Source organism: Danaus plexippus, assembly GCF_018135715.1.
Source record: "Danaus plexippus chromosome 18 unlocalized genomic scaffold, MEX_DaPlex mxdp_20, whole genome shotgun sequence".
In the NCBI taxonomy this organism is placed as follows: domain Eukaryota; kingdom Metazoa; phylum Arthropoda; class Insecta; order Lepidoptera; family Nymphalidae; genus Danaus; species Danaus plexippus.
In genome coordinates, this window is record NW_026869853.1 from 516,618 (window position 1) to 544,012 (window position 27,395).

The window sequence follows — 27,395 nt, forward strand, 5'->3', positions numbered from 1 at the left end:
TAAAAATATATAGATCATACTTTGGACAACGAAAAAAGTCCATCTAGCATCCAGGAGTTGCGAATCGAATCGTAATATATTGGCTGTAAAACGTCCAATAGCACGTGGCTGCCACGCGATTTACATATGTATTGCATCATTGTCATAGAGTCCATATTTCTATGACGTATACTTAAAAATTGTACGTGTATGTATATCCACTTGCTTTTATAGACTATAAACTGTTTTTACGACTGCCAGGATAATACTCATCTGCTAAAAGGGTTCGGCCACTATCCTAAGTATGGTCCGGGATTAATTAAAAACAGAAAAATTATTCTAGCATAGACTATTTGTATTAAATTATATATTATCTGTGAACTATTCAGTATTCTGTAAATATGGCCGACATACATATGTATGAAACAGCCAGACAAACTCATATCCACCGGCTTCATTGTTGGTTGTTTCATTTTGATATACAACTACAATAATACAATATCAGATCTCATACCTTATTTAAATTTCTAGACTATTATGAATTTTTTCTTGATATATATATAGTGTTAATTACAATGAATAAGATATCATAGAGGTTTCTGTTAGTATTAATAAGGTTAAAAAAAATATATGAACAATTTTGTTACAAACATAAAACATATAATTATTATTTAATAATATCGTCGATCTAAACTACGTTGATGTTTTATCTTTCCCATTTAAATATAAATTTATTTAAGTTTGTATGATATATATATATAAAATTGATGATCTACATTTGCTTATGTCATTCAAACTTTACTTCCAAAATAAAACGCCTCAACATCTACACTTCTTGAACTACAGATCTTTCTTAATGCTGCATAAACCCTCTGAAATACATGCCTTATGAATTTTATACAAAACGTTTAAAGGAACGAACACAAAAAAAAAGCAGTTTAAAGGAAGTTAAAGGAACAGTTTTAAGGGACGTTTAAAGGAAGGAACACAAAAAAATCAGTTATGAAATATGAGGTTAGGGGAAAATTTATCCAAAACTGTATAAACTTATGGATATACAGATATAGTGCACAACTTCAAACTTAAAGGCAGTTATTTTTATTTGAAAGCCGTCAACTCGGTCCGTGCATTAATATAAACTACGGCAGCTATAAATGTCGACAAGAAATTACGTACACGCTGAAGTCTAAGTCGAAGTCACCCTCGGCCCGCAGTCACACAGCAACCCGACCTCCAGACGATAATAAACACAATACCGAGAAAAAAACAGAAAAACCTAAAAATATATAGCTATGTATTAAATTCACATAACATATAAAACAAACATTTATTAGTTAGTTTATAAGTTTTATAACCTCCGAGCTCCGACGAACCTGGATAGATGTCGGAACTCGAACGCCTAGACGTCGTAAACATGTATGAAATATGATAATTGCGAAATTCTTTAATATATTGCGATTCAAACATTGATGATATGTCTGACGTTTTGTGGGGCCATAACTATGAGTTCGCGGAATTGTCCCTCTCGCTCGCACAGCCAGAGCTGCGCGGGCGCAGCCTCGGATTAATTGTTTACGATTCACCAAACAATTAAAGCATACATATTATTTTAACTAAAATTCATTACCAGCCATCGATCAGAGTTAGTTCTGAACGTATTATATAATTGATTTATTAATTATTGTTTTTCAATCAAACGTTCCCGTTTAATTAATCAAGTCATCCGCTCATTTGCAACATTAAGTCGTTCCGATAACAATTACTAATTAAAATTTTTACAACCGGTTCACAATTAGTAGGGGACACGGTGATTATGCTACTGTGGCAAACTGGCTGTGGCCTAAAATTGATTTGATTAAAACATTACATACCAGATCGTTAGAACGCGAAAATATCTCTAACATAATTTGTTAGAATTTTTTAACAATACAAAATATTACTAAGTATCTTTTCGATTGTATCTTTTTATATTTAAATGTATTTTGCAATAAAATAACTTATGTAAATGAAAATTTTGGGAACATTTTCGTTGTATCCGCACTTGATGCTCCAATTTATCAGGCGGTTGGAGATAACCTCTACTACATTGTAATGTGGGACGTAATTTGAATTTTATATCTCGCTATCATTACACATGTAGAGTTCATTGTCGGTAATCTTAGAAAGAATTATCTGTACACAGTTCTGGGCTTATTCTGTGATAAACTTTACATCTAGTTCTTTTGTTAGAAAGGTGGCAAATGAGCAGACGGTCTAGTCGATGGGCAGTAGTCACCGACGCCCATGGACATCCGCAACATAAGGGATGTTGCAGATGTGTTACCACTCTTGGTACTACCCCGGTCGAGGCAGCCCATGTTCGACCCGCAGTAACCGACCACAGCTAGGCTCTACCACCTACCATTCCATTCAAACAAACGTTTCTCTAGTACGTTGGCATTGTTGGAGCAAACTTGAAATCTTTTTAGATAAGTTTTATATATTATAGTAATTATTTAAACGTACCTAACTACGACCTTGATCCACCATAAGTATTGTGAACTTTTAAAATATTTAAAACTCTCTCATTTTGTAACATCGTTAGATCGTCGTACCAACGCATTCTCCGCGTAAATTAAATCATTTTAGACGAATTGTTCTTGCTAATGTTAGTTGTATAAAAAAGATATTGAAATTTGTTTTGATGCATCAGAATATAATATAAACTATTTTAATGTATATACTATATATTATGGAAAGTTAGCTATGGTAATGTATTTATAAATATTGTATTATAAGACCTTTTGGTTAGTGCCGCGAATCATTTCGTTATATATAAAATCGGACGTCACGTTCCCTAGTTATAGAGTCGCGTCCCGTCTCGGACGTTATTCACAAACAGACTGCTTTACAATGCAAAAGTGGGAATCGAATTTTGATGGAATTCGACAAACTCAATTTACCTTAAAATAGGTTACTGGTGACTGGGTCAGTTAGTAATTGTGGAGGGACCTGGCGTTCCCTGGATTGTGATGCAGTGTATTTTCGACTTTAACATTGAAGCAATTCAGTCCGATTTAGCGGAACAGCTCCGCTTGATGGAAAGCTTATTTATGTCGTATTGGATTAAAGGTTTTCATATTGGTTATTGATGCGAACTGTACCAGAAATTTTTATTTGTTTTTTGTACATTCAGATAGCAATCTTTATTGCCTTAAGATCGACCTTATTAAATATGTCCGCGTTCCGAGTAATAAATTATTATAAATAGTGGAAAATTATTAATAAAATATATAATTTATTACACTCCTATATTTTAAAATTTTTTTTTTGATCAATTTATATCCTTCTAAGAAAGTAAAAAAAAAAATATTTAGCTCCTTTAACTTTTTCAGTATACAAGCAGAGCTACGGGATATGTCAACTTATTTGTGTGATCTGTTTTTTATACGTAAGGTTTCCCGAGTAGGTTGGTGCCTATATAAAAAAATAATCGTATGCATTACATTTGGCGCATACAAAAGAATATGGCTAAAAAGTCACATTTACGTTAGTATATCTTAACGGTTTTTAATAATATAAAAAAATAATCCTACATATCGAGTTATTAGCGTAGACCCAGTCGAATGAATTAATGTAGTACAATACTCGTAAGTAGTCCGCATATTAAGAAGTATCGACATTTGTAGGGTCGAGTCTGAAGCGACTACCGAGTTTATTGTTGCCAATTGAATGATTTTTATTTGCATATTTTTACGTCTCTGTCGGTGAAATTAAAGTATTATAAACTGTTCCGAGCGCAGAGCGCGGTGATAAAATATTGTTTGTGATCGTAAAATGATGTGGAATAAAACTGTTGAAGTGAAATAAAAAAATGCTGGCCCATTATCGTTTGAGATAGAGCCTTCTTATTTATGCATGTTTATCTAATATTTTAACATCTTGTGTGGTCAGACTTGTAGACGGTTTACATTCGTTGGACTTTTCGTAATTAATTTGTAGATTTTACCAATATTTTTCGTTATTGTAAAAAATATTTAAAAATCATTTAAATTTTAGCAATAAAAGTATTTTTTTTTTAATTTTACGTTACAATGTAGTAACAATTTAATCGCGATCAATAGTTTCCGGGTCTTTTATATTTCCTTTGTTAGTCACCACAAGGGTTGCACGGGGGCGAACAAATGACTCGTTTAATATTACTAGGTAATAAAGTCTTTATTTTGTGTCTTAAGTATCGCTGCATGTTTCACTTTCCAAGGACTATATTAAAATATGAGATGTGAGACTTTATTTTATCTAAATATTCATTAGTTTTTCTTTTATTTTTTTTCTTACAACTACATCCTTTATTTATTATGATTGTTTATTACGACTGATGTATTTTCGAGACACAGAGAAGGTTTTTTTTTTTTATTACTTACTGAATCATATTTCAACTGTACAACGTATATAATATTTGCTTAATAGAATTTACATACAAAATAAAGTTTATTATCGTTCACAAAATTTACAAATTCGTCACTGTCGGTCCCTAAAATTCATATACGGAACCATCCATACTAAATCCGTGTGCGTTCAACACTAGCACATCTGTCAGCGAAGGTTTGTCGATTTGAGAATCGATTTAAATCTATATAAATATTCAAATCATGCCTGCTCGGACAAATGGAGCGCTTGTATCCTTGCATCCGAATTACTATTGAGTTGTATCATTAGAGCATTGTTTCATCATGACCGAGGTACGTGCTCCAACCGTCCGGTATCAAATTGATGATAGGTTCACAGAAAACATTCAGCTTCCGACTACATGTGGTTTTGTTTTGACGAATAGGTTGTTTTTTTGCGATAACTCTGGCGGATGTGTTGCGAAGTTGCCAATTTGTATTCGGTCGGTGCTAAGTGGAAGTCGTTTTGGGACCGGGTTTAGTGGCAAAATTAAATTATCAGAGATACGGAGTTAATGAAGTCGGTTTGTGAGCGATGGTAGCTGTTCTGAGTGATTGACAGCTCTATTAAGAGCTGGTTCTATTAAGATACTATGTATCCATACACTTCCTTCACTACCATCAAGACTTTGTGACTTTGTTTTCTACATATTTTCTAAAAATAACAATCTGTGGTTGAAAACTCGACAAACTTACTTTCGATTTCTATCCGCCAAAGCATTTTATCTCCGATAACGATTATCCCAATGTTTTTTGCTGTTTTTTCGTTTTCTAAACGAACACGCTGATAACTTAATTCTACTATCACTCCTTGTTGGTTATTATATCGTAGGTACGTGATCCCACGCTAGTTCTCATATTAATATTGAGTTGCTAATTTTGAACCGTATAAAATACAACTATAATATAAGTGTGAGGACAGGTGTCAGGGCGAATATTCCTTGAATCACTTATCACGGTGACGTGTATGCGCGCTGAATTTAATATTGGAGTTATGCGGAATGAGGTTTTCTTTGCGGTGGGTCTTTACATACTAAATGCTGCGATTAATGTATTTTTTGGAATTGTTCCTATACCTATCGTTCGTGTTTTAAATTCATCGTTGTCAAAAAAGTCAAGGTCATTATATTTTTCATTTATTCGGCATAACTTCGCTTTTTTATGCTGTCTGCGTTCTTGTAAACAGATGAAGTAGATTTTATTAAGAGAAGTATAAAACATGTTCAGCAATAACGAAATTCTGAGTTTATTTTTATTTCAGACCCAAAAAGTTAATGCAAATACAAATATGGTTTTAAATATCTAGGTAGGTACTCGAATATATAAATTATATGAAATTTAATTATATATAATTTCAACTTGTTTTTCCATATAGAATGCATATTTTAGGGATTTTTATTATATTCTAACGAACCCAAAAAGAGGCGTCAAATAACACTTTTCGGTATTATTCGTGTCAAAGATTTCTTACTATTTGGATTCAGTGATCATTAGCACCTAGTTGTTCATTATTAGAAATTTTCACATCAAGTACAGTATTAATGTAATTAATTTAAAAAAACGTAACCTTTCGTATGTTGTAACAATGTCAAGTTGTGGTTATCATTATATATTTGAAAACTGTTTTATATATCAACAAAATATGCAAGAAGAAAAACACTAAATAGCGTTTAGAAAAATTTTTGCGTGTTATAACAGTAGGTAATAGTAATATTGAGAATATCGCAACATTTCTCATATATGAGTCTTATTTAAATCTAACGAAATACATCAAACTTAACTGTCATCTAACCAGTAGTTATTTGTGATCAAAAAAATTGCAGTTAGTCAATATACGATGTACGTTTGTTTGTATGATTCTCTTATTAATTTGTTATTACAATGACTATGTTCGAAAATGTATACACATATATATATATATATATATATATATATAAATATATATATATAAATATATATATATATAAATACACTTTCGTACCTTTGAAAAGATTTTCTTCTTTGCTTGATCACCCGCAATCCGTATCAATGATATTATATACAAAACGCCAGAAGCTTGCTTCAGATTCGACTCGCAAGAGCTTTATTACTTCATTAATTCAACCTATTAATCCGAAGCCTAAGTATACTGAGAACAGCATCGAGCACCTTGATTAATTTTCCAGGTGTCACGGCCAGCAGCTATTACAAAACACCTGGACCATTAATACACTTAAAAGAGATACGTAATTATTGTCGTCGCAAACCTTATAATGTTGATATCGGTTATTATGGTAAACTTTATAACGTTACTTGTTAAGAAAGACTTTTTATACCAAACCAGCTTACTTTAATTTTCTTCAACATTAAAACTATAAAAATATTAAGTAAATATGATATACATTGAAAGTTTAACGCGTGTTATATAGGGTCCCCTGAAACCTACACCTGGGTCGGAAACCCAGGCACTGTTGAAGCTCCTCTCCCTGCTACGCGATGGACCCGGCACCTGGTGAATCCTTGGAATGCTGGGAAGTTTGGTTTCGTCTTATACGGAGATCTATCTTTGAGGAGTTCAGGAACGAAATTAAAAATGTTGGGAGTTTTGTTTTTTTGTATAAATTAAAAGAAAACTCGTCAAAAATAGAATAAAAATGAGAAATTTAACACCATATTGGGTTTTGGGTGGGAAAAAATATTGAAATATTGAGGAACATTTAGCTATCTTTAAAGACATTTATCTTTTTTGAAAGCCGTGACTTCATTCGCACTGGAATCGTGGCATATTCTGCCAATGTCACCGTTTTTATTTGTTTGATAAATTACAATCTTGAGTAGGTAGGTACTGGGTGGAGAAAATATTACTAACTGAGTTGCAACTTAAATTAATGAAAGTTAAAATCATATGCTGTGATTATAATTATTTTTTTTTTAAATAGAATCAACGTAATCAGACTTATAAACATTCGTACAACATACGTTGATAAGTAGCTTATTTAAGAAACGGTTAGTCATGTGTCATGTCTTTTTACGTTCAAATCAATGTTCTTGAATAAGAAGTGAACATAATCTAGAATTAGGTAATCGGTTACATCACTAATTGTCTAGTTGTAGTTGTAGTTCAAAACATTCTTACAATAACTTACGACATCCGAACGGAATGTACGTATTTGTAAATATATCCACACTAAGGATACTATTGTTGATTGTTTTAATGTTTATATTTCAACGGTTTTATATTTATATAAATTTGATAAAGATTTCACAGAATCCGATAACTTACAAGATTCTGCTGGTTTCGTTACGTTTATACACAGAATATCCTAAGTCCTTACGACTGTCGCTCTTGGGAGAATTCATTCCAGTCATGATATTTGATTGATTGATTCATACCTATGTTATTTGGACGTACTTACGTGACCTTGAATTTAAAATAGTTACGCTTAAAATAGTCTTAATTAATTTAAAATCTTTAGAAGTTTCTTATTATTTCGTCTCATTTTATAGTACCGCATGGTTATAGGCATGGCTTTGTGTATGAATTCCTGTATGTTTGTTAAATTTTAATTTAAAACAATTTTGACAATACTTAAGGTCAGATAATATAATTCATAATTTATCCCCAAATGTGAGAACAAAATATATTAATATAGGTTATACATAAGCGGTATCACGGTAGTTGTGTGATGTCTCATGATACGTTTTAGAAACAATTGTCTATGGCTTACGTTATGTATGCTTGTTGCCATGCGATTTAAAAAAAAATGTGAGATGTCTTTTTTTTTATCTTAAATATAGAATGGCAAAAGACGAGCATAAATTTAAAACGTCTAGTGTAAATGTCTGATGCGAAAAATTTAAGTAATTCATTCCCTTTAAATGTTATTTAAGGTATACTTAATTGTTGAATTAACAGAATAAGAAAAAAATCTCATAGAATTAAATTAAAAAAAGTATTAAAATCTTACAACGAGAGCTTTGAAATATTAAAACAAAAGACTAATGTGATTAGACAGTAATAAAAACGAAACAATTTTCTCTGTTGACCTTCCATAGTTGTATTCATTATATATATTTTTTAATATTATTTTAATAAACACCGTTATCCAGTGGTAATTACAGAGCATTATACATATTTCAGACGCAATAGAGAATTGATACAATAGAATTCTATATAAACTATTAACTATTAATGAGACATTGTTGGTGTTATGGAGATATTTATAATATATATATATATATATATGTATATATATATATATATATATGTATATATATATATATATATGTATATTATGTTAGGTACAATTTCTATTGTATGTTACCTATAGAGCGACGTTTTTAACTTAACCAATTTAGAACACAGCTTCAAGACGATCAATATTCAAAGGACTTGCTATTCAGCGATTACTTGTAATCGAATTTATAACTGATAATAACTGATAATAACCGATTACACCGGACCGATGCTTTCAAGTTGGACAGGTGTTGCTAGGGTATTCGGAAAATAACTTATTTTGCATATAAAGTTTATTTATAGCTAAGTTAACGATTTATTTGTAAGAAATCTTAATATTTTTGGAATATTAGTTACTAAAGTGATATATAAAAAAAATATATCTAGTATAATTAATTGTTAGGTATAAGAGATTGTTGTGGATATCTGATAAACATCAAAGAGGAGGAATGTCATTATTAAACTTATATACTAGTAGTCTGAGCGTATTATGTAAAAGTGAATACTATATAATACATGTATGTATGTGGTGGGTACGCTGCATATCAAATTTCACCGTGGCAATAAAAAGTCCTTACTTAAACATAACTTAAGCCTCATTATGCTTTTACGATACCGCCGCGTCCCGCTGCTCTCATAACTATTTAATTATTTATTAAACTTAGACTAAGTCTAAGTCTACACAACTGTGAGTGTGTTGTTACTTACCACACTATTATCAATTATAACCCCGTATAATATTATCAATCTTTCCTTGCATGTTTAATAAAAAATATGTATGTTATTTTCAGATTTGAAATGTAAAAAATATAAAAATAAACATGTCTTAAGCCTAACATTACCATTTGAAACCTTTTTTGTAAAAAAATATTTTTTTATTAAGTAGCTAGGTTCACTTATTTCTCTATTTGTTTTTCAATAGGTATTCTTGCATATGAAACAAATATATATTTTAATTTTTAACCTACGTTTCACTTGTCGAGTGTAAATAATTTAATATATTATGGATTTAAAAATAAAAATAAAAACATTAAAAGAACATTTATAAGTTGGCGCGAAAGCCTGTTTTGAGGCACGATAAATAGCAAGAGACAAATATTTATATAAATAAAAATATGTAGTTATGTACATTTAACATCAAGGTAACGCCCGTCCTCCCACTGCCTCACCACTCACCGCTTGCCAACAAAAACTATTGCAAAGAGCAAAACATAAGCCATCACTCACGTATTAACAAAATCGTGATCACAGCCAATTAGTTCAGTGAGATCCAACACAAAATCATAATTTGCATGCATTACCCGTCGCTGTATTACCCAGCTATGCCGCAATTAAATCCAAATGACCCTGTATGTGCTCATTACACCGATCTGATCATAAATCCAACTTACCCCGGACTATCAAGGCGTGTCGATGCACGACCGTCCTAGGCCATAATCATTTAATAGCCCCTATCTCCGTGTGATAAGGTCCAAAAGGTTCCGACGGAAGGGTGGAGCATTGCCTTTTATTAATGATGCCTCGCAAACGTTCAGCACTATATATATACGTGTATAGGTACATTTTTGTACAGGGTCTCATTAATGTCTGTGTGCGACTCGAAAATTTATTGTATATTATTTATTTGTTTTAAACAGTGAGTTTTTATTTCCAGTTGCAGTTCCTATCTATATAGAAGCGTATTATTAAAGAAAAGTTACGATATTAGTGAAAGTAGGGTGGAAATTATCGCGTTGACTAAATTGCATTTAAATTAAGTAATTAAAGTACCTACTAGATAGGTATATATTTAGTAAATTATAACTACACAGGAATTTTTTAGCTGAATGCACGGAGGAATTACCTATAACTAAATTAGGAACATCGTGAAAATGAAAATGCATTACATTAACAGAACAACGGCCATTTTAAAATAAGTCACGCCTTTTTTTATGATCCGTACATAGTTGTTATCGCTGACTGACTGACTGACTGACATCGCTGTGTAATCACGCCACGCGATTCGGGGTTCTCATGTTGATTTAAAATTTTAAAATATATTCGAATTCTATTTTATGAGTGACTCAGTCCTAACGAACATGGTAGCTGAGCTCGGATAGATTTTTTAAAAATATTATTATTATAATATATTAAAAAAATCTTTGTTTGTACGAAGCTATATATAGGTATAAAGGTTAGGCGTTATATAATTTAATAATCGAGATTATATTGTCTCATTGTTAGTTAATGGACGTTTGTCTTGTTTCTTGTAATATTTAAATAAATCCAAAAAAAAAAACGGTAAGAATTTGTAACATTTTTAAACGATAGAAATTTTGTTCGAACGGTTCTGAAACTGAGAAAATACTTATTTTAAATGGGTATGCATTAAAGTGTGCTTGATGTATTCGCAGAATACTTAATACGAAGCCTTCTCGAATCGATAGAATTTATATTAATAGGGTTTATACATCTATTGAATAATTTAACAATAGATCGGCTGAAAGTTGATTAATTTTAAATTCTTGCAAAAAAAAGAAATACGAACAAACTGTGATAATGCAAACGTAACGTATTAAATCAAAATATACTCTATGTCGTTGTAATAGAGTTTATAATATATATATTATAATCTAAAACAATAGCATCATAGTGCTTTATCGTTTCCGGGAGCTCTCACGTACAGAGAACCTTCATTTCATATCACCGGATGTGAGGAAACGATTGTCTTCAATGAACCCCTTATACGCTGATAAGAAGTCGCTCAGCTAATTAAAACTTAATATAAATAATATTTATTTAGGGATTTAATTTCATTATTTTATCCTACTTCGTTATCAATTCAGTCTAAATCGATTTCGATGCGGTTTTATTTCTATATTAAGTTATAGAAGAAGAAAATTTATTATTCAAGGTCTTTCCTCTCGTTCTTGAAGGCTGTTGAATTTTTTGTTCACGCAATCAATATGATATTAACCATAACATATTAGGTGCTCTATCTATATATGTATAACTTTACTTATTGGATTATGAGTTCAAATTGATTTCATACGTGTATTCCAAGCTTTATCTCATTTTTAACATTTAGAAGTCAAATAAAAAAATATGCTTAATATTAATTCGTTTACATACTTAGTTATGTCTCGTTAAATAAAATAATAAATAAATTATATTCTATATAAGATCGCGGGCATGTATCTACCTATCTATCTATCTAGCTAGATTCAGGTACCTATTTTCTAGTTGCAACTCATAGCCGAGCTATAAACAGTCGTCCTTGCTTCGTTATGGCTTATTTATGGTCTTTTCATGACTCCCATAATTCCCTCGTTAATTTTAACAAACATTGTAGCAAGGTTTAACATTTATTTACTTACGTCCATTCGTTTTAAATAATATTTTAAATTAAAAGTCACGTTGTTGTTGCGAGTATTCATCTATGTTGTGAACTAGTTATTGTTTGTGACTTCGTCTGTTTGGGAATCAGAATTTTATTTAGAGGCGATTTCAAATGGTGATGCTAACTTAACATGACCACATGACCCACTGTTGTAGGTGAAAGTATAACCCGGGTATATCGTATATAATTAAACCTAATTTTACGACGTAGTACGCGTATTTATTATATTATTTTATATTTTTCTCCACGCTTCACGCAAGTTTGATCACGTTCAAGCCGATGTCCGTGACCACACTGTCAGATGTCAAGATGCAGTTAGCATAAACTGCCTACATTCAGTATAGTAAACCTGAAAATCTATATACCTATCGATGTAATAACATACCAAGACTAACTGACAGATTTCATCTCGTCTGCCCGTGGTCACGGTCACTGTAAAGAAACCGATACGTAGGGATTATGTAGATATCAATTTGGTAAGGTAGAAAGAGAAGATTGGACGGTGGAGGTGAGCGTTTAACGTTGAGGCTCCTCTCCCTGCAACGCGATGGAACCGGCACCTGGAGAATCCATTGAATGCTGAGAGGTTTCGTCTCTTAAACCAAAAAACTTTACATTTAAATGTGTAGGTTTAACCTACAGTAGATACTCGAGAGAATCTTTATAGGTATTGATGCAAGTAACAAACATCTCCTACCCGCAAACAAGAGTCGTTTTAAGAATATTTTCCATCTGCCTGAATATTACGGCTAGAACATTTTCATTTCTCAACTGAAATTCACAAAGCCATATATTTTTGTATAAAAACACATGTTGTTATAACTACAGAAGTTTAATTTAAACCTAACTTACTTATATTGTCATGTGTATTTTGAACCAGAATTTAATTTCAATGTAAATAATAAAAAAAAAAATGTATGGAAACAAAAATTTTAATACGTATGTATGTAAGATTAAATCATACACTGTGTTATATAATTTTAATAATTGTATGTACCTACGTATTTTAAACTATTTGACCTCAACGATATGTTATTTCATATTTATTTTCCTATCAGTCATCAGGAACTGCTTACTAAACAATTTCTGATGAAATTATACAGAAAAAAAACAATACCATAGATTATAATATAACAATAACTTAAACAAAGCCTGTCTCTACAAGTTATATAACATTATCTGGTTACGTGATTTCCGAACGGATTTCCCGAAGCTGATGGGCGGAAAAGCGTGAACGTGCGCCTGCTGGTTAGGTAGGCGGTAGAATGAGAAAAAAAAACCGGTTCTATATTCGAATTGAGCGAGCAGCCAATCGCGTGCGCTGTAGGCGTAGCCGAGCTCGCCGATTGGCCGGCGATCAGCTGACTTGGAAACTTACTGTGGCAATTTAAACTTCCTTTATTATTTGGTTCGCTTCTTAGACGCGTCTATAATTTATGGTGTGGCTTAAGGTGTCCGGTCTAGGGGATTGTTGATACTAATGTTGCTGTTGTGCTCCTGCTCTGGCTGTATCTGAAATGATTTGGTGTTTATGGCAGATAGACGCGATTGGAGAGAAATTAACGTTTGTTAACCTTCTAAGATTATATAAAAATTTATTGCTTTAATGTCCTTAATAAATATTCAAAGTAAGTCGATGTCAGACATATTGAATTTAAAGTGACTTATTTATCCCTTGATCTCTCGATTTCTCTATGTCTTAAGATAGATAGATAGAAAAATTATTAATAATTCTAAAACCTTAATTTCATTTTATATATATAATTATAAAATTTTTATACACTAAGGAGATATTTAACAAATATATATATATATAGATATACATATGTATTCGTGTGATCCTTAGATATTTATCAGAATCCGACATCAATGCCTGCCAATCACAAGTTTGACTGAAAAACTGCATACTGTCCGTATTTAGGTGGATCGTACAAACTTGTGGTAGGGGCGGAGGAACGATAATGTAAACTGTTCCTCCATAAACATGGTCATAATGGCAAATAACTGCGGATAATGTACAAGAATGCTAGCTATCAATTATATAGGTATATTTGTATGTACCTAGGTATACATGAAACGATACATTAGGTCCGTATTTTTAATTATTTATTTAAAATAAATATTACTATCTACTACTACTAATAAATATAAAATAAAATATATTGTGTAAATAGATTTCGCTTTATCTTCTAATGGTTGGGAATAAAATTTGCTGTATAAAGAAGCTGTTTTATGTCCTCATCCGATTGGTTATCGTCTCCTCTTAACCCGGGCATGTGAGCCGTGCTCACCCTCAGGGACATGCTGGGAGGAATTATGGGATTGGAGAGAAACATTAAGGCCTTCAACACTATTACTTACGGTTTCTTACGGAAAGCTATCAATGTACGAAATGACGTCCGTCGACCGCTGAGTTAACAGAATCTTTAAGTTCTCAATTAATTATCACTTTCTTCTTGATATTGATAACAATTGAAACATTTTCTTAGCAATCGATAGTTTTATTTGTATTTCAAATGACGTACGAATGTATACTGATGATAACAAACCATTCACAAACACACTTTAATCTATTTCGTATTATTTTCTTTGTTTCTACATTAATTGGTTAAGATACAATTTTTTTGTATAATCACAATGTGTTATAGCGTCTATTTTACGTTTTATATAAGGTTTGTATATCTAACATGCTCCGCGTTCGATGATATAACGAACATAACTAACCCTGTTTATGATCTGTGACAGCGCACGGGACTTAACTGTGATAAATAACTGAAGTTTAATTTCCTACATTCCAATTTTAAATTCAGTATTAATTTTTTTTTTATGACATTTCGATGTTTATATGAATCTTAAGTTACATTAATTAAGTTTACATTTTAAGTCATATTATATGTAAATTAAGGTATAGTTTAGAATAAAATACAAATATCAGGATGGACCAACTGAATGCACATATTGAAAAATTTAAAAGATACCTAAACTTTATATACCTATAATAAATCAAAAAATAAATCAATAAAATTTTAATTCTTTATAAGTTAGATAGCAAATCAGAATGTAGAAAAAAAATATTATTTACGTGAAATCGGGTCATGGTAATAATTATAAATGTTACCTACCTATTTCATTGAAAATTAAATTAAATTATTTATTTGATTTAATAATGTATTTATAATGAAACTTACCAAATATTACATATTAAATAACAATCGTTTAATATAAACAGACATTTTAATGATCACTATGAGTAAAATCACATATGTACCTAAACATACGAAAAATAATTTTGAACTTATATTGGCTGAGTTGGTTAAGTGCAAGCGCCCGCCCGCCCGTGAGCACCGTTCCTATAAAGCAATCCTTAGTCAGGAAAATGTTAAATAAATTTATGCTAAAATCATATTCAGTTAAATGTGTACATACGAAAATCCCATATAATTATGGATCTGTTTTTTTACACATCAATTGATACAAATAATACTGATTTGTAACATAATTTAATATATTACAAAACAACGAAAAACCTTTTCAGTAAAACGTTACCAACACTAAGTTTTGATGACAGACAGACAGACGTCATTTATCTCTTGCTCTTAACATTCTCGAGTCACATAAAACGCCTTCCACTGAATATTATATTTGAATCACAATAGACGGGAATAATAAGTCGTATGTGAGACATCTGGTGGAATTATTCAATTAGTTGTTAATAAAAATCCGTTTGAGTTCTTACACGGGCCACCGAAACCCTCCGGACGCTTGGGACGTCGTTACTACTTGGATGCTTCTGTTTTTTTGTTTCCGAACCTTAGCGTTCAATACTCGGAAGGAATGCTTGTTTTGGTAATCGGCTGTTATTGGTATTTCAATGGAAGGTTCTAGATTTATGGGGGAATTCTATAGTCTTTAAATAGTCCTCATTTAAAATCGACGAGAATATTATTTTTGGTGTAAATATTTTATATTGTAGTTAGTTGAAATCTATATTTTTTTTTATTTCAATGTTCTTTACCAAAAATTATCTGTAGGTGGTTAACAAGAGTTATTTATTTGTAAATGAGGTTGTGCTCACAGCGTAATTGAAGGCTGTATAACTTCCAACAGTAGGTATATAGATGAATAAAAAAAAATCCACCTTCCCATCACCGTTCTTATATAAAACTTAAAATACAATAACATTATAAACACTATTAATTTCAAACAAAAAATACCTATACATATATATATTTTGCTAACGACCTCTTTTATCATCATCTTTATAACTTTAAAAAGAAAAGCGTGTAAGCAGATGTTGATTATAGAATTAATTAATTATTAATTAGTAATTGTCGTATCGTCGTAAGTGTGAAATGATATGTCAACAAGTCCGAGGTGTTGGTAATAAAAATACGTGTCGATTTCTTTGCATCCAGACCAAAAACATTCGCCAATTCTATTACGTACGTACGGACGTGTACTCAGACAAAACATTCAACGTTTCTTACGTCCATACTTTTGAGACAACAGCGAAGAATTTCTATTAATATGTTTTGAGTATAATTAATTGTTTTTGTTCATAACATTGCTGACACTATACAAATTTTAAGAATGTGGTGCATTTGGATCATGAGGACCAATGTGGGTGCTTAAAATCCGTATCATCTGTGGACATCTTATTTCGTTATCAAAAAAGTTAGTTAAATATCTCGTTACGGACTTAATGGAAGCTGGTGAAATAACGACAGCGTTGTTTGGACGTGTCCCGAAATAACTTTAGTTTATATAAAAAAAGTCATTAATTTATATAAATTAATACGTAATTATACTTAAGGAGGTATATAAATTTTTGTCTATTCATTATTATATGCGTAAACTTTATATAAAATAAATGCTATTCCTGTAATTCTCCTATATTTATATATACTACATAAGCAGCGAAATACAATTAAATGTGATTAATTTAAATTTATTCAATTTTTTTTTTTTTTAATTATTTGAGCATACAACATGAGGTTAGTAAAAAAAATGTGTATTTAAAAATGTATTAAATTGAACGTACTTGTAAAAAACATATGAGTGTACCTCGTATAAATTATTACGCGACACTCAAATAAATTATGTGTATAAAATTAACGATACAGAATATAAAAAAAAATATTAAAATGCCATATTTAAATGAAAATTCGTGTTAACGAAACTTAACACGGCCATGTCACGGAGGTCATAAAGTGGACCGTTGACTGGGAATAAGTAGACTGTATAATGTAGATTGTAAAGTCTTGTTGAATAAACTATCACTATACAAAAGTTTCATCATTTTTAATTTTAATAAAAATAATATTCATATTTACCTACTATGAATTTATAATTATTATTACCAACATGCTCCCGACGTTTCGCTTACTTTGCAGCAACCGTGATCACGGCAGACATCTCGTCTACCCATCGGAATACAAATCCTAAAAATATTAGTTTTATCACTGAACGCTCGCGTAGATCTTATATCTCAATACTTCTTTATGCCTCTCATCACTTTTACTCATTAATACGTATCTGCTGACAGCTTATTTTGGTTGCTTACTTTAGTCTAATTCAATACTGTTGTTTAGAAGTCACTTTCAACCGTCACTTAAAATCTAAGTGGACTCAGACTAAATATTTATGTCAATGTTTATGAAGTTTAAAAAATGCATGCTTTGTTATTATAAAAATGTTTCTGAGAAGACATCATTATTATATAGTTTGTTTTATTCGGTTTCAATAGTCAGCATCACGTCGGTAACAACATATATGTATATAAAAAGCCAAAACCGAAAGATAAAATCAATGAAGAGATTTCATTTCATCTTTGACTGTTAAGATAAAGTTCATCATCATCATCATCATCAGCCGATGGGAGCCCAATGCTGAGCAAAGGCCTCTTCTCACATAGAGAAGGTTAAAGCATTAATCAGCACGCTGCTCAAGACGGGCTGGCGATTTCGATCTTATATATTTGATTTATAAGACCAGGTTTCCTCACGATGTTTTCCTTCACCGTCCGTCAGTGGTGTCTAAATACTCTTAGAAAGTACATATGACTCGGAAAAGATCACATTGGTACTTGCCAGGTTTGAACTCGCGCTCTCACGTGTGTGAGGCGGGCCTTTAACCTCCAGGCCAGCACGATTTAAGTTAAAGTTAGGACTACCAAACGAAGTTTTAATATTTAAACACACGTATCTTCATTCACCTGCAATGCAATATTAAAAAGACATGTAATATTATTTGAATATACATTGAATAGAATTCTTGAGAGGAAATTAAATGAAATTCGCAAGCATCCAAAACTGACAACATTTGGAATTGTTATCCATCAATACATATTATAAAACAAAGTCCCTCACCGCGTCTGTCTGTCTGTCTGTTCGCGATAAACGGAAAAACTACTGCACCGATTATCAAACAGTTATCGCCACTCGATAGCGTGATTCTCGAGGAAGGTTTTAGAATATAATTTATTAAGTTTTTGTATTTTCTTGTATATTATATAACGGAACATATTAGATATATCTGTCAGAGTTCAGACAGGTTGACCTGTAGATAAAAAATAGAGCAGTTCATATTAAATACCACCACTTCTCAGTGGGAGGCCGTTACTTCAGCTGCACACAGATCGTACCGATCACACGATGATTTGCCGCTAACCTAATCGTCGGGTTTCGGTATGTTATCTCATGAAGATGAATAAAGGTAGAATGAGTCTGAACATTTGCCTTGGGATTTGATCTTGCGACGCTAAAACGTTTGTTTTAACGGGTTTTTAGTGTGGCTCTATATTGTCGGTTTGCAACTGAGCGAGTTGTCTCAACGATCTCTCGTTGGGTGCTAGAGTTCCCGCAATATATAGCACTCCGAATCTGCTCATGTTCAATGTCCTTTGTTCAGTAGGTTGTAGAGATTTAGCTGTTATACCTTTCGTTCCCACTTAACATCTAAGCGACAAAATGAAGCGAATTTTTCTAGCTATTTCACGTTATCTCACTATTTTGTGTCCTCTCAGCGATTTCACGTAAAACTCTACGTTTAAATTTAGAGACTCGCCGCGCCGTAGCTTTTATAACCAGACATCATATATAGAATAATATCCATCAGCGGTATTCGTATTTGAAATGACACATAAGTATGAGAAAAAGAAGGCTTGTGATTGACATTATATTGAAAGGAGTTTTCTTAATTATATTATAATCGGCAAGAAGAACAGAAACAAGAAAACGAGAGAGTATCGGATCACACATTTTTGATGTTAATTACATAAAAAAAGCTTTAGGAACATTATAAGATAAATGCTGTCACGTTGATCCCAGATGATGATGAAATTTTGCCTAACATGTTACAGGATAATTATACGAAGGATTTTATATTATAATCAGGTTTATCTAGATTTGAAAATCCGATAACACTTATACAGAGATGAGATGAGGTGTAAGTGTGATAAGGTAGCGAACATAGATCTAGAATGATTAATATCCATTTCATATTTGCAGCGTTTTCACTGGAGTCTTTGGTGGAGAACTGTCATAAGCTGCTGGAGATGTTCCACTACTCCTGGGAGATGATGCCACTGGTGCTGGTCATCCTGAACTACGCTGGCAGCGACCTCCAGGAGGCTGCCAGGAAGATCGACGAAGGTATGAGCTAGCGACACTCACTATAATATACATATATATAAATATGTATTACTTTTTGACACGTTTCAAGGAAAACTAAGATCAATTTGATTTATTCAAATATTATATTGTACAATTCAGATGCGCTACTTATAAAAAAATCCTATATTTCAGTTCAAGCCGTGACAATTCTTCTTATACGAGTACAACAATTTGAAATTGCTAAAAGAATTATTGTAATAAAAATATGCAACACATGTGTGCTGATAATTTTTTGTCGTTGTAGCAAGGATTCCTCCAGATTTTTGAATCTTAACTTCTCGTTATGAGATATTGATATTATATAGGGAATCTGTTTTTCTCCAATGGACAGTCTGATTTACAAACGGGCAGAAAAACAAAATATTTATTGTAAATACGAGTCGAGTCGATTCCTAAAAAAATCTGAATATTGGACTCAAAAACAATATTTTCTATTCAAAAATTTCTAACTTTTACGACACTATTATTGAATAGTTTTCACGTTAAACGTCGTTATGCTTACGATAAGTTTGCATTTAATCCCCCTATATATGAAGCGTTTCTACGTCAAAACTTTTGTGGGAAAACGTACGATTGAAAAACATGACGCTCCGTATACAGGTCAAGGATGTAAATTTGTAGAAATCTGCCACGTCGTGTTGCATGTTGTGTAAATTTCATATAAATTTGATACAGATTCCTTTATTCTAATTAAATCGACTTGCCCTTTGATCCAATAGAACGTGGCTACAAAATGTATTTATTCAACCAAACATTATTTTTAACTTATTTATTTACTAAAGAAAAAAACTAAACTCTTTGAAAATATACAACCATCTCACATGCGGACACACGGAAATTATAAATCAATGTTTTGTGTCATTAGAAGTGCTTTAATTGTGCGAACCAAAACAAAGAAACGTCCCGCTCGAGATGGCTGTTCGGTAATTTTATTTAACGCCTTTCATGCGAGTACGAAATAAAAAAAAAAAAATCACATCGAGATCGTACACGAAATGTAATTAATAAATGTCTATGAACGGCTTGGACTTACAAATGTAAGATTTTTATGAATTTAATTAAGAACAAAGACATTATAAATGGCATAATAGCTGGTTGTGGTTGGGAGGGACGAGATACAATCGCTTCACGATCGCCTCGCCGACGGCCGCTATTTGTTACAACTTATATTTCTTATTTAATAAAACACAATTATATCCGCTAATGTATTATATATAAACAAAGCACATATCGCTTGCGTGTCGCTCTTGTTATAAGAAATAGGTGAATTAGAGATAATTAATATATAATTTGTTAATTAAATAATTCGCTATAAAATACATGAATATACATATATTAGGAAGGTATTTTTTTTTAACAGAAAACATATGAATTATATAAATTAGCTGTTAACCAATGTTTGTATTGTTTCAAAATAGATATCCGGTTGTAAAAAATATATTATTGGTGCAAGTATTTTGAAATATCAAATCATTAATCAATATAATAGCTTAAACATATGTACATCGTAGAAAATGATAGAAATACAAAATTTTGTAAAAATTATGCGTTTTATATATTTTTTTATATTTGTATTAGATATTAATTTATGGAAAATATCGTTAATAATTATTGTATTAAAACATCGTTTACATAAACATAACATTGGTTACTTTTTTTTTAAGTTAAACTATCCTTTAAGTTTGACAAAGATTATTCGAAGTAAGGATACTAAAAGCTCTGCGGTAAATGGGATCTAGCAACTTAAGAAAAGCAAAACTTTTTACTCTCACAATATATATAGAAATAGCAAACTAAAAATTTCCTTACATTTTTTTTTTCCCGAAATATTTATCGTTGATATAGGTAAACATAATTTCTTTCTGATTAAAATATATAATTTAAAATTGACATCCAAGTGGGAGTAAAAAATATTAAAAATGGTTCAAATCCTTTATTTTTTTTTTGTATTTTTTGTTAAATTAATTATCTATATCACCTATTTCTTATTTTTGCAATGCGAATTTTGATAACGCGTATTTGTCCGCAGGGAAGATGATTATCAACGAATACGCCAGGAAACATAATCTGAACATATTCGATGGGCACGAGCTACGGAACTCGACTCGACAGTACGGACTTTAATACAGTAATATTAGTTGTTCCATACAGATACTTATACGCTCCCAACACACGGCGCATACATCACACGCAACACACAAGATACGTCACATTCACCGCGTACTATATTCTACAGGACTTATACATCACACACATCACATACATAAAACAAAGCACAATATCACTCATAGTATGACACTGCATATACTCATAGTAAGCACGTACCGCGCTGTCCACACTATCAGTCACGGGCCATTTAATGCTGAATAACGAAGTGTTTGAATGCATACAACTAAGAAGATAATATTGTTAATTAGCCCATTAATTACACGATTCCCTTTAACGGCGAAAGAATTGCTATTGATTTAATGACTGTAAATATTTTCAGTCACGTCACTTCTGACTGAATAGTAGGTATATTAACTTACTGTTATATTCATAGTTACACACGGGTCTTGTAAAACTATTTATTTTCAACAGGTTGTAAACATATCATTTTGCTTGTTATAAATGTTATTTTCGGTGTGAACAGCATTCTTAATTTTATTATACAAATAAAAATATATATATACAATTTCAATTCCCGCTCGAACGCCTCCGCGATTTACGGCCTTCGCGCCAGCGCGATATCCGATTTCGTTATAAAAATCGCTTTGAATTATTATTATAGATTGCAAAAATGAAAAAAATTATCGACAATTATTAATATCGGCTCTATTAAAACCAATGTTACGTCATAAATACCGCGTTATTTATGACTATTTTACATACATCACAACACTACACCCGATACAATGTTACAACTCACACAACAATATTGTTTACGTAAGTCGATAAAAGAAATGTAGAAGTCTGCGAAAAATACACTCTCTAACCAGTAGTGATTTCCCCTTTGCAGTGACCGGACGAAGATGGAAAATTTTGAAATATAATGTGACATAATATATATGTGAAGTGTCGTGTTAATAGTGTTGTTTTCTTTTTAGGAAAATGCTGAGCGAAATTAATAATATAAGTGGTGTACTGTCATCGTCCATGAAGTTGTTTTGCGAATGATACTTTAAATACAAGTGCGGTGTTGTGCTTGGACACATGCTGTTGTATGCTGTGCGAAATATTTTTATAGCTGGACTTCGGAGCGGTAAGTCCTCACTGTCACTAACACGCTTAAAGAGCTGTCTCAGACAGCTTACGTCACTGTGATATATTTATTTGGTCATAACTTAAATTAGTTCTGTGTACCTGATTTAAGTAGGTATTAAGTTTATTTAAATTCAATTCAAATAATTGGATTTTATAAAGAGCTAATTCAATACTACATAAAGTATCACAGTACGTTACATTGTATGGGTTTTGAACACCAGTTAGCTGCATTATCCCCATCATTAACATAGATTAGGCTGCGTTAACACGAGATTACGGCAAAGCTTACTCGCGTTATCCGTCGCGACCGCACTCGCAGCCATTACATTAACAATAAAATGCCAGCCATAACTTTATGAATGTCGAATTTGGAATTCCGTATCAAAAACAAAACTGCAACAATCCCGATACATTCTGTAAACTTCTCTCCTCGCCTGTCACCAATAATTTCAAGGAATGCCATTGTTGGTGCCATCGGAACAGTTCTTCGTGGTGTTAATGGAATCCCATCAACCTTTCTTCATATCGTACGCCCCAGGACGCGCGCTCTAGAAGTCGTTTATGTTTTGATATCTTGTATTGATTTGTTAGTCGTTTTTGATTTTTAAAATATATAAATGTCGTTCGAAGGAACGTTCACGTCTCTGAGTGATTTTTTACTTGTTTGGCTAAATGACGTATTCCTATCGTGAACTTTATCTTAAGGTCATAAGCTCAAATTTAAAATGGCAAGTCTCTGGCAGTTAATATATGTAAAGTGGAATTTTAACGTCAGATTCCACCATGCTAGAATGTCGTCCCTACAAATGAATCTTTCAATGTTAACATGACAATTTTTTTGATTGAATAACTATTGTCACACATTCGTTCCTATTGGACCTATACTATACTTTTATTTCATTCTGTGTATAAAAAGTTAAAGTCTAGACTAAACTAAACGTATTAAACTTAATAATTATAATCTGACGCGCCGACTTAAATTAGATATAGTTTGTCTCGCGTTTGCTTATCAGCTCTATATATAAGGCTATAAATTTCTGAGGCGCCATTACGATCTCCACCCCGTATTAATAACTAAAGATTTACAACGTATTATTAGATATTGTAAAAACTAAGGGGCCGATGTTTTAAAATGTGTAGGCAAATTGTATTTTATGTTGATATTCTGAGAAGTTGTAAAAAACCTCAATTATGTATGTTCGTTCGTAGTTCGTAATATAGGTTCGGGTTACCTCCGCTAATGAAATGTAACAGCCATCTTTAATATAATCTGTTTTATGTATCTGTCCTCTCTGTTTATGTCGTATGTCGCTGTAAATTATCAGAGATGTCGGCAACATGGGTACATTCGGTTACAACGCTCATTAAATATAATTAAAATTAATTATTCATACATATAATACATATTTATATATAAATAATAGTAATTGCATTTTCACTGAACCGACTTCACATAGAATGTAAAATACGAGCATTGTACCTACACGCCCAACAATAGTTCAGGAAATTACTTTCAAATTACAAAAAACGTCACGCCTCGGATCTTATCTTATAATACGTCGATCTAAAACCGACCATCCCACGTTCACATAGGACACAGTTCGGTTCGCAGCCCGCGTTACAACACTATAGCTCATTTTCAATTACCGTCCGTCGTGTCGTAAATGTTGGTACATAGCCAATAGCCGCTCACTGTTTGAATGCATATCATAGTTTTTAACGGTCCCACCGATTACCCCCAGCCCCTATGTTAGGTATGCTAGAGCAATTACCGCCGTGTTCATGGGTGGCCGGAGCGTGTGGTCTCCGACATGATTGGTTATGGTAACATTTTTATCTTTTTGCATAGTTCCATATAAAATATATTTCTTATTCTTTTTAATTGCGGTCACTCGCTAGAAATGATCGCATCGAGAGCTGATTTTTGAACGCAAAATCATTTCACTGGAGAGTATTATTATTCCTATTGTAATGCCATATTTGGAGTTGCCTTTAATCTATCCCTTTGTTAATATATTTACCATTAATTTTATCCTAATATGTTAAATAAAACCAGCATCTTTATATTTTTTTCAATATTGTCATTAAATTATTTTTAATATTTCACGTTCGTGCTTATTCTATTACGTTTATATAAATCTACTTTATTATTTTCTAAAACAATTCAACTCTTTATCTGACGTCACATTCAGACTCCCCAGCCACACATTTGTTTAGGCTCCTCGAAGTGATATTTTCTATAGATTATTGTTATGAGCCACAGGTTGTAATGTGTTATTACTCATAATGAGGTGTAAGACTTTCGCGAGTATTCATTCAAATAAAACTACGCGTTATACTATATGTAGGTACGCGTAACCGAAACGTCGGGAGTATTCAGTTTTCAAATAATAAAATGACGCGTAGTAAGATGTTAGTTTCATTTAAGTGTTATAACTCGTCAACCTTAACTGATGTGCATACTACATACAAACACATAGTTCTATAGGTATTTAAAATTCAATACTTTACCTATGTATATGTTATACTTAATATAAATGGACAAAGATATATTATTTTTTATAATACTATTATAAGTATTAAAATGTAAAATTATTTGTGTAAGTAGTTTTTTGGCTTACATTTATATACGAGAGTACGCGAATAAAAGCGTGTCTTAAAAAAATTACGGTGCAGACAATTCTTTCAAAATCTTTTTTTTTTTACCTAGATATGTCTTAAAATTATAAAATATCATTTAGAAATACCGTATCTCGATGAAAACTAAAAAAAATATTAATGCTTTTACCTGTTTTTACATATATTTATACATTAACACGACAATTTTTTTTTATTTAAATTTAAAATAAAATAAAAAATTGTAACTTTATTGAACGCTTGTAAAAGCTAACATTACGAACGAATATTCCTCCATCATTGTGCAGCGGTTTTGAGTTGTGGTGTGTGGGGTGGTGTTATCACATGAAGCCCCATTGCGAAGGGTCGCTTCCGGGGTATTTTTCATGGGGGATATGATTCAATGAAATTGCAATCGACATATCAATTAATAAATCAATAAAGTATCATTACCATCACATTATTTTTTATTATACCTTATTCTTTAATGGAATTATATTTTCATTTTTAATTAACTGTACACAGACAGAGAAATGTTTTAACAATATTTATAGTATATCGTTTGTTTGCTTTATATATCCTTGTGGGAAATTTGAGGACATACGATATAACAATAAGAATGATTGTATACAGAGAAAAAGCTATTGATCGAGTTAGTTGATTTAAATCTATTATTTGTTATTCGTTTTGTAAGACGATTATCAAGTGAAATGCATATATTATGCCTATCGATTATAGTAATCGATACCTATCGAATGCCTATCGATTACTATAATTGTAAAGAAACCTACGAATAAGATACACAAAAGCAACGTTATTTCACAATAAACGAGGATAGTATTGAAATACATAAGTTATAATTTAAACAAACATCACGTAATTGTTGTTGCCTGTATAAATTATGATTCCTGTAAAAATCCAATTATTATAAACGAATGATTTCAATAGACTATTCCGATTCGTTCGTGTGGATGAATTAAATGAATGCCGTCATTGGAGTTCATGAAAGATAGGATTATTGAGGATATGAAAGGACACGAGCCAATTAAAACTATATATTATAGAAAGGATGGGAAATAACCCAAATTTTATTCCTGTTTTTGCGACTGTTACAATGTTGCATGATTCTATCTCAGTTAAATTACGTCTCACGTGACAGCGCGATGAAGCTTTACGGTCACAGGTCTTGTGAACGTTTCCACTTATTATTATTATTATTACTATTATCAGTTTAACGTAAATTTAAACGCGTTTGAACACGAAAAAAAATGAATTGAATGGACCGTGTCCTCAAAAAGACATTCCATTGAATATGATTTTCAGTAACAATTTTTTATACAAAATTAATTAAAAACAGGACACATGAAAAATAATATATTTCATCCTATTTTTCCTAATTTGTCCTCTAAATTATATATATATTTTTATATTAAGCTGCTGTTAAAGGTATTTTAAGTCATTGTTTCGTTTATATTATACTGAATTTTTCTAGTATATTAATTCTTGTGTACAATATGTGCAATATACTTTCACGGAACAAAAAAAAAACGTTCATTAAGTGGAATTATATTGAGGTGTTGAAAACAAAAAGAAATTTATGCTGGCAAATGAAGAACTGCCATTTTTGAGACCCGCTAATAAAGACAAATACGTCATTTTGTTATTCGAATGTTCGCTCTTTAAGTTAATTCATGAAAAATGTATATTTATATAAAGAATCGTCAATAATTCAAGTATTATAGGCGTCCGATTAATGGCCGGCCTCATTTAAACCTGGTCGGACCTCGTTCATTAATTTGTGTCAAATGCATTTACGTTGAACCACAAAAAAAAAAATTCACATACAGGATGCGGCAACATCG

General features: G+C 31.7%; 1 protein-coding gene across 6 annotated transcripts in view; it reads left to right on the forward strand.

The window, feature by feature from the left end:
* The window catches only part of LOC116773013 (protein doublesex), an 83,598-nt gene that overhangs the window by 7,779 nt on the left and 48,424 nt on the right, over positions 1 to 27,395 (forward strand). For 2 of the 6 annotated variants that reach the window (XM_032665368.2, XM_061528408.1), the window contains exons 2-4: positions 19,510 to 19,653; positions 21,704 to 21,785; positions 22,761 to 22,915. In XM_032665368.2, the coding sequence (XP_032521259.1) occupies positions 19,510 to 19,653; positions 21,704 to 21,785; positions 22,761 to 22,830 (296 nt within the window). In that variant the 3' untranslated portion in view covers positions 22,831 to 22,915. Of the gene's footprint in view, positions 1 to 19,509; positions 19,654 to 21,703; positions 21,803 to 22,672; positions 22,916 to 27,395 lie in introns of those variants that run through there. The other 4 variants (XM_032665371.2, XM_061528409.1, XM_032665369.2 and 1 more) reach the window with 4 other exon arrangements.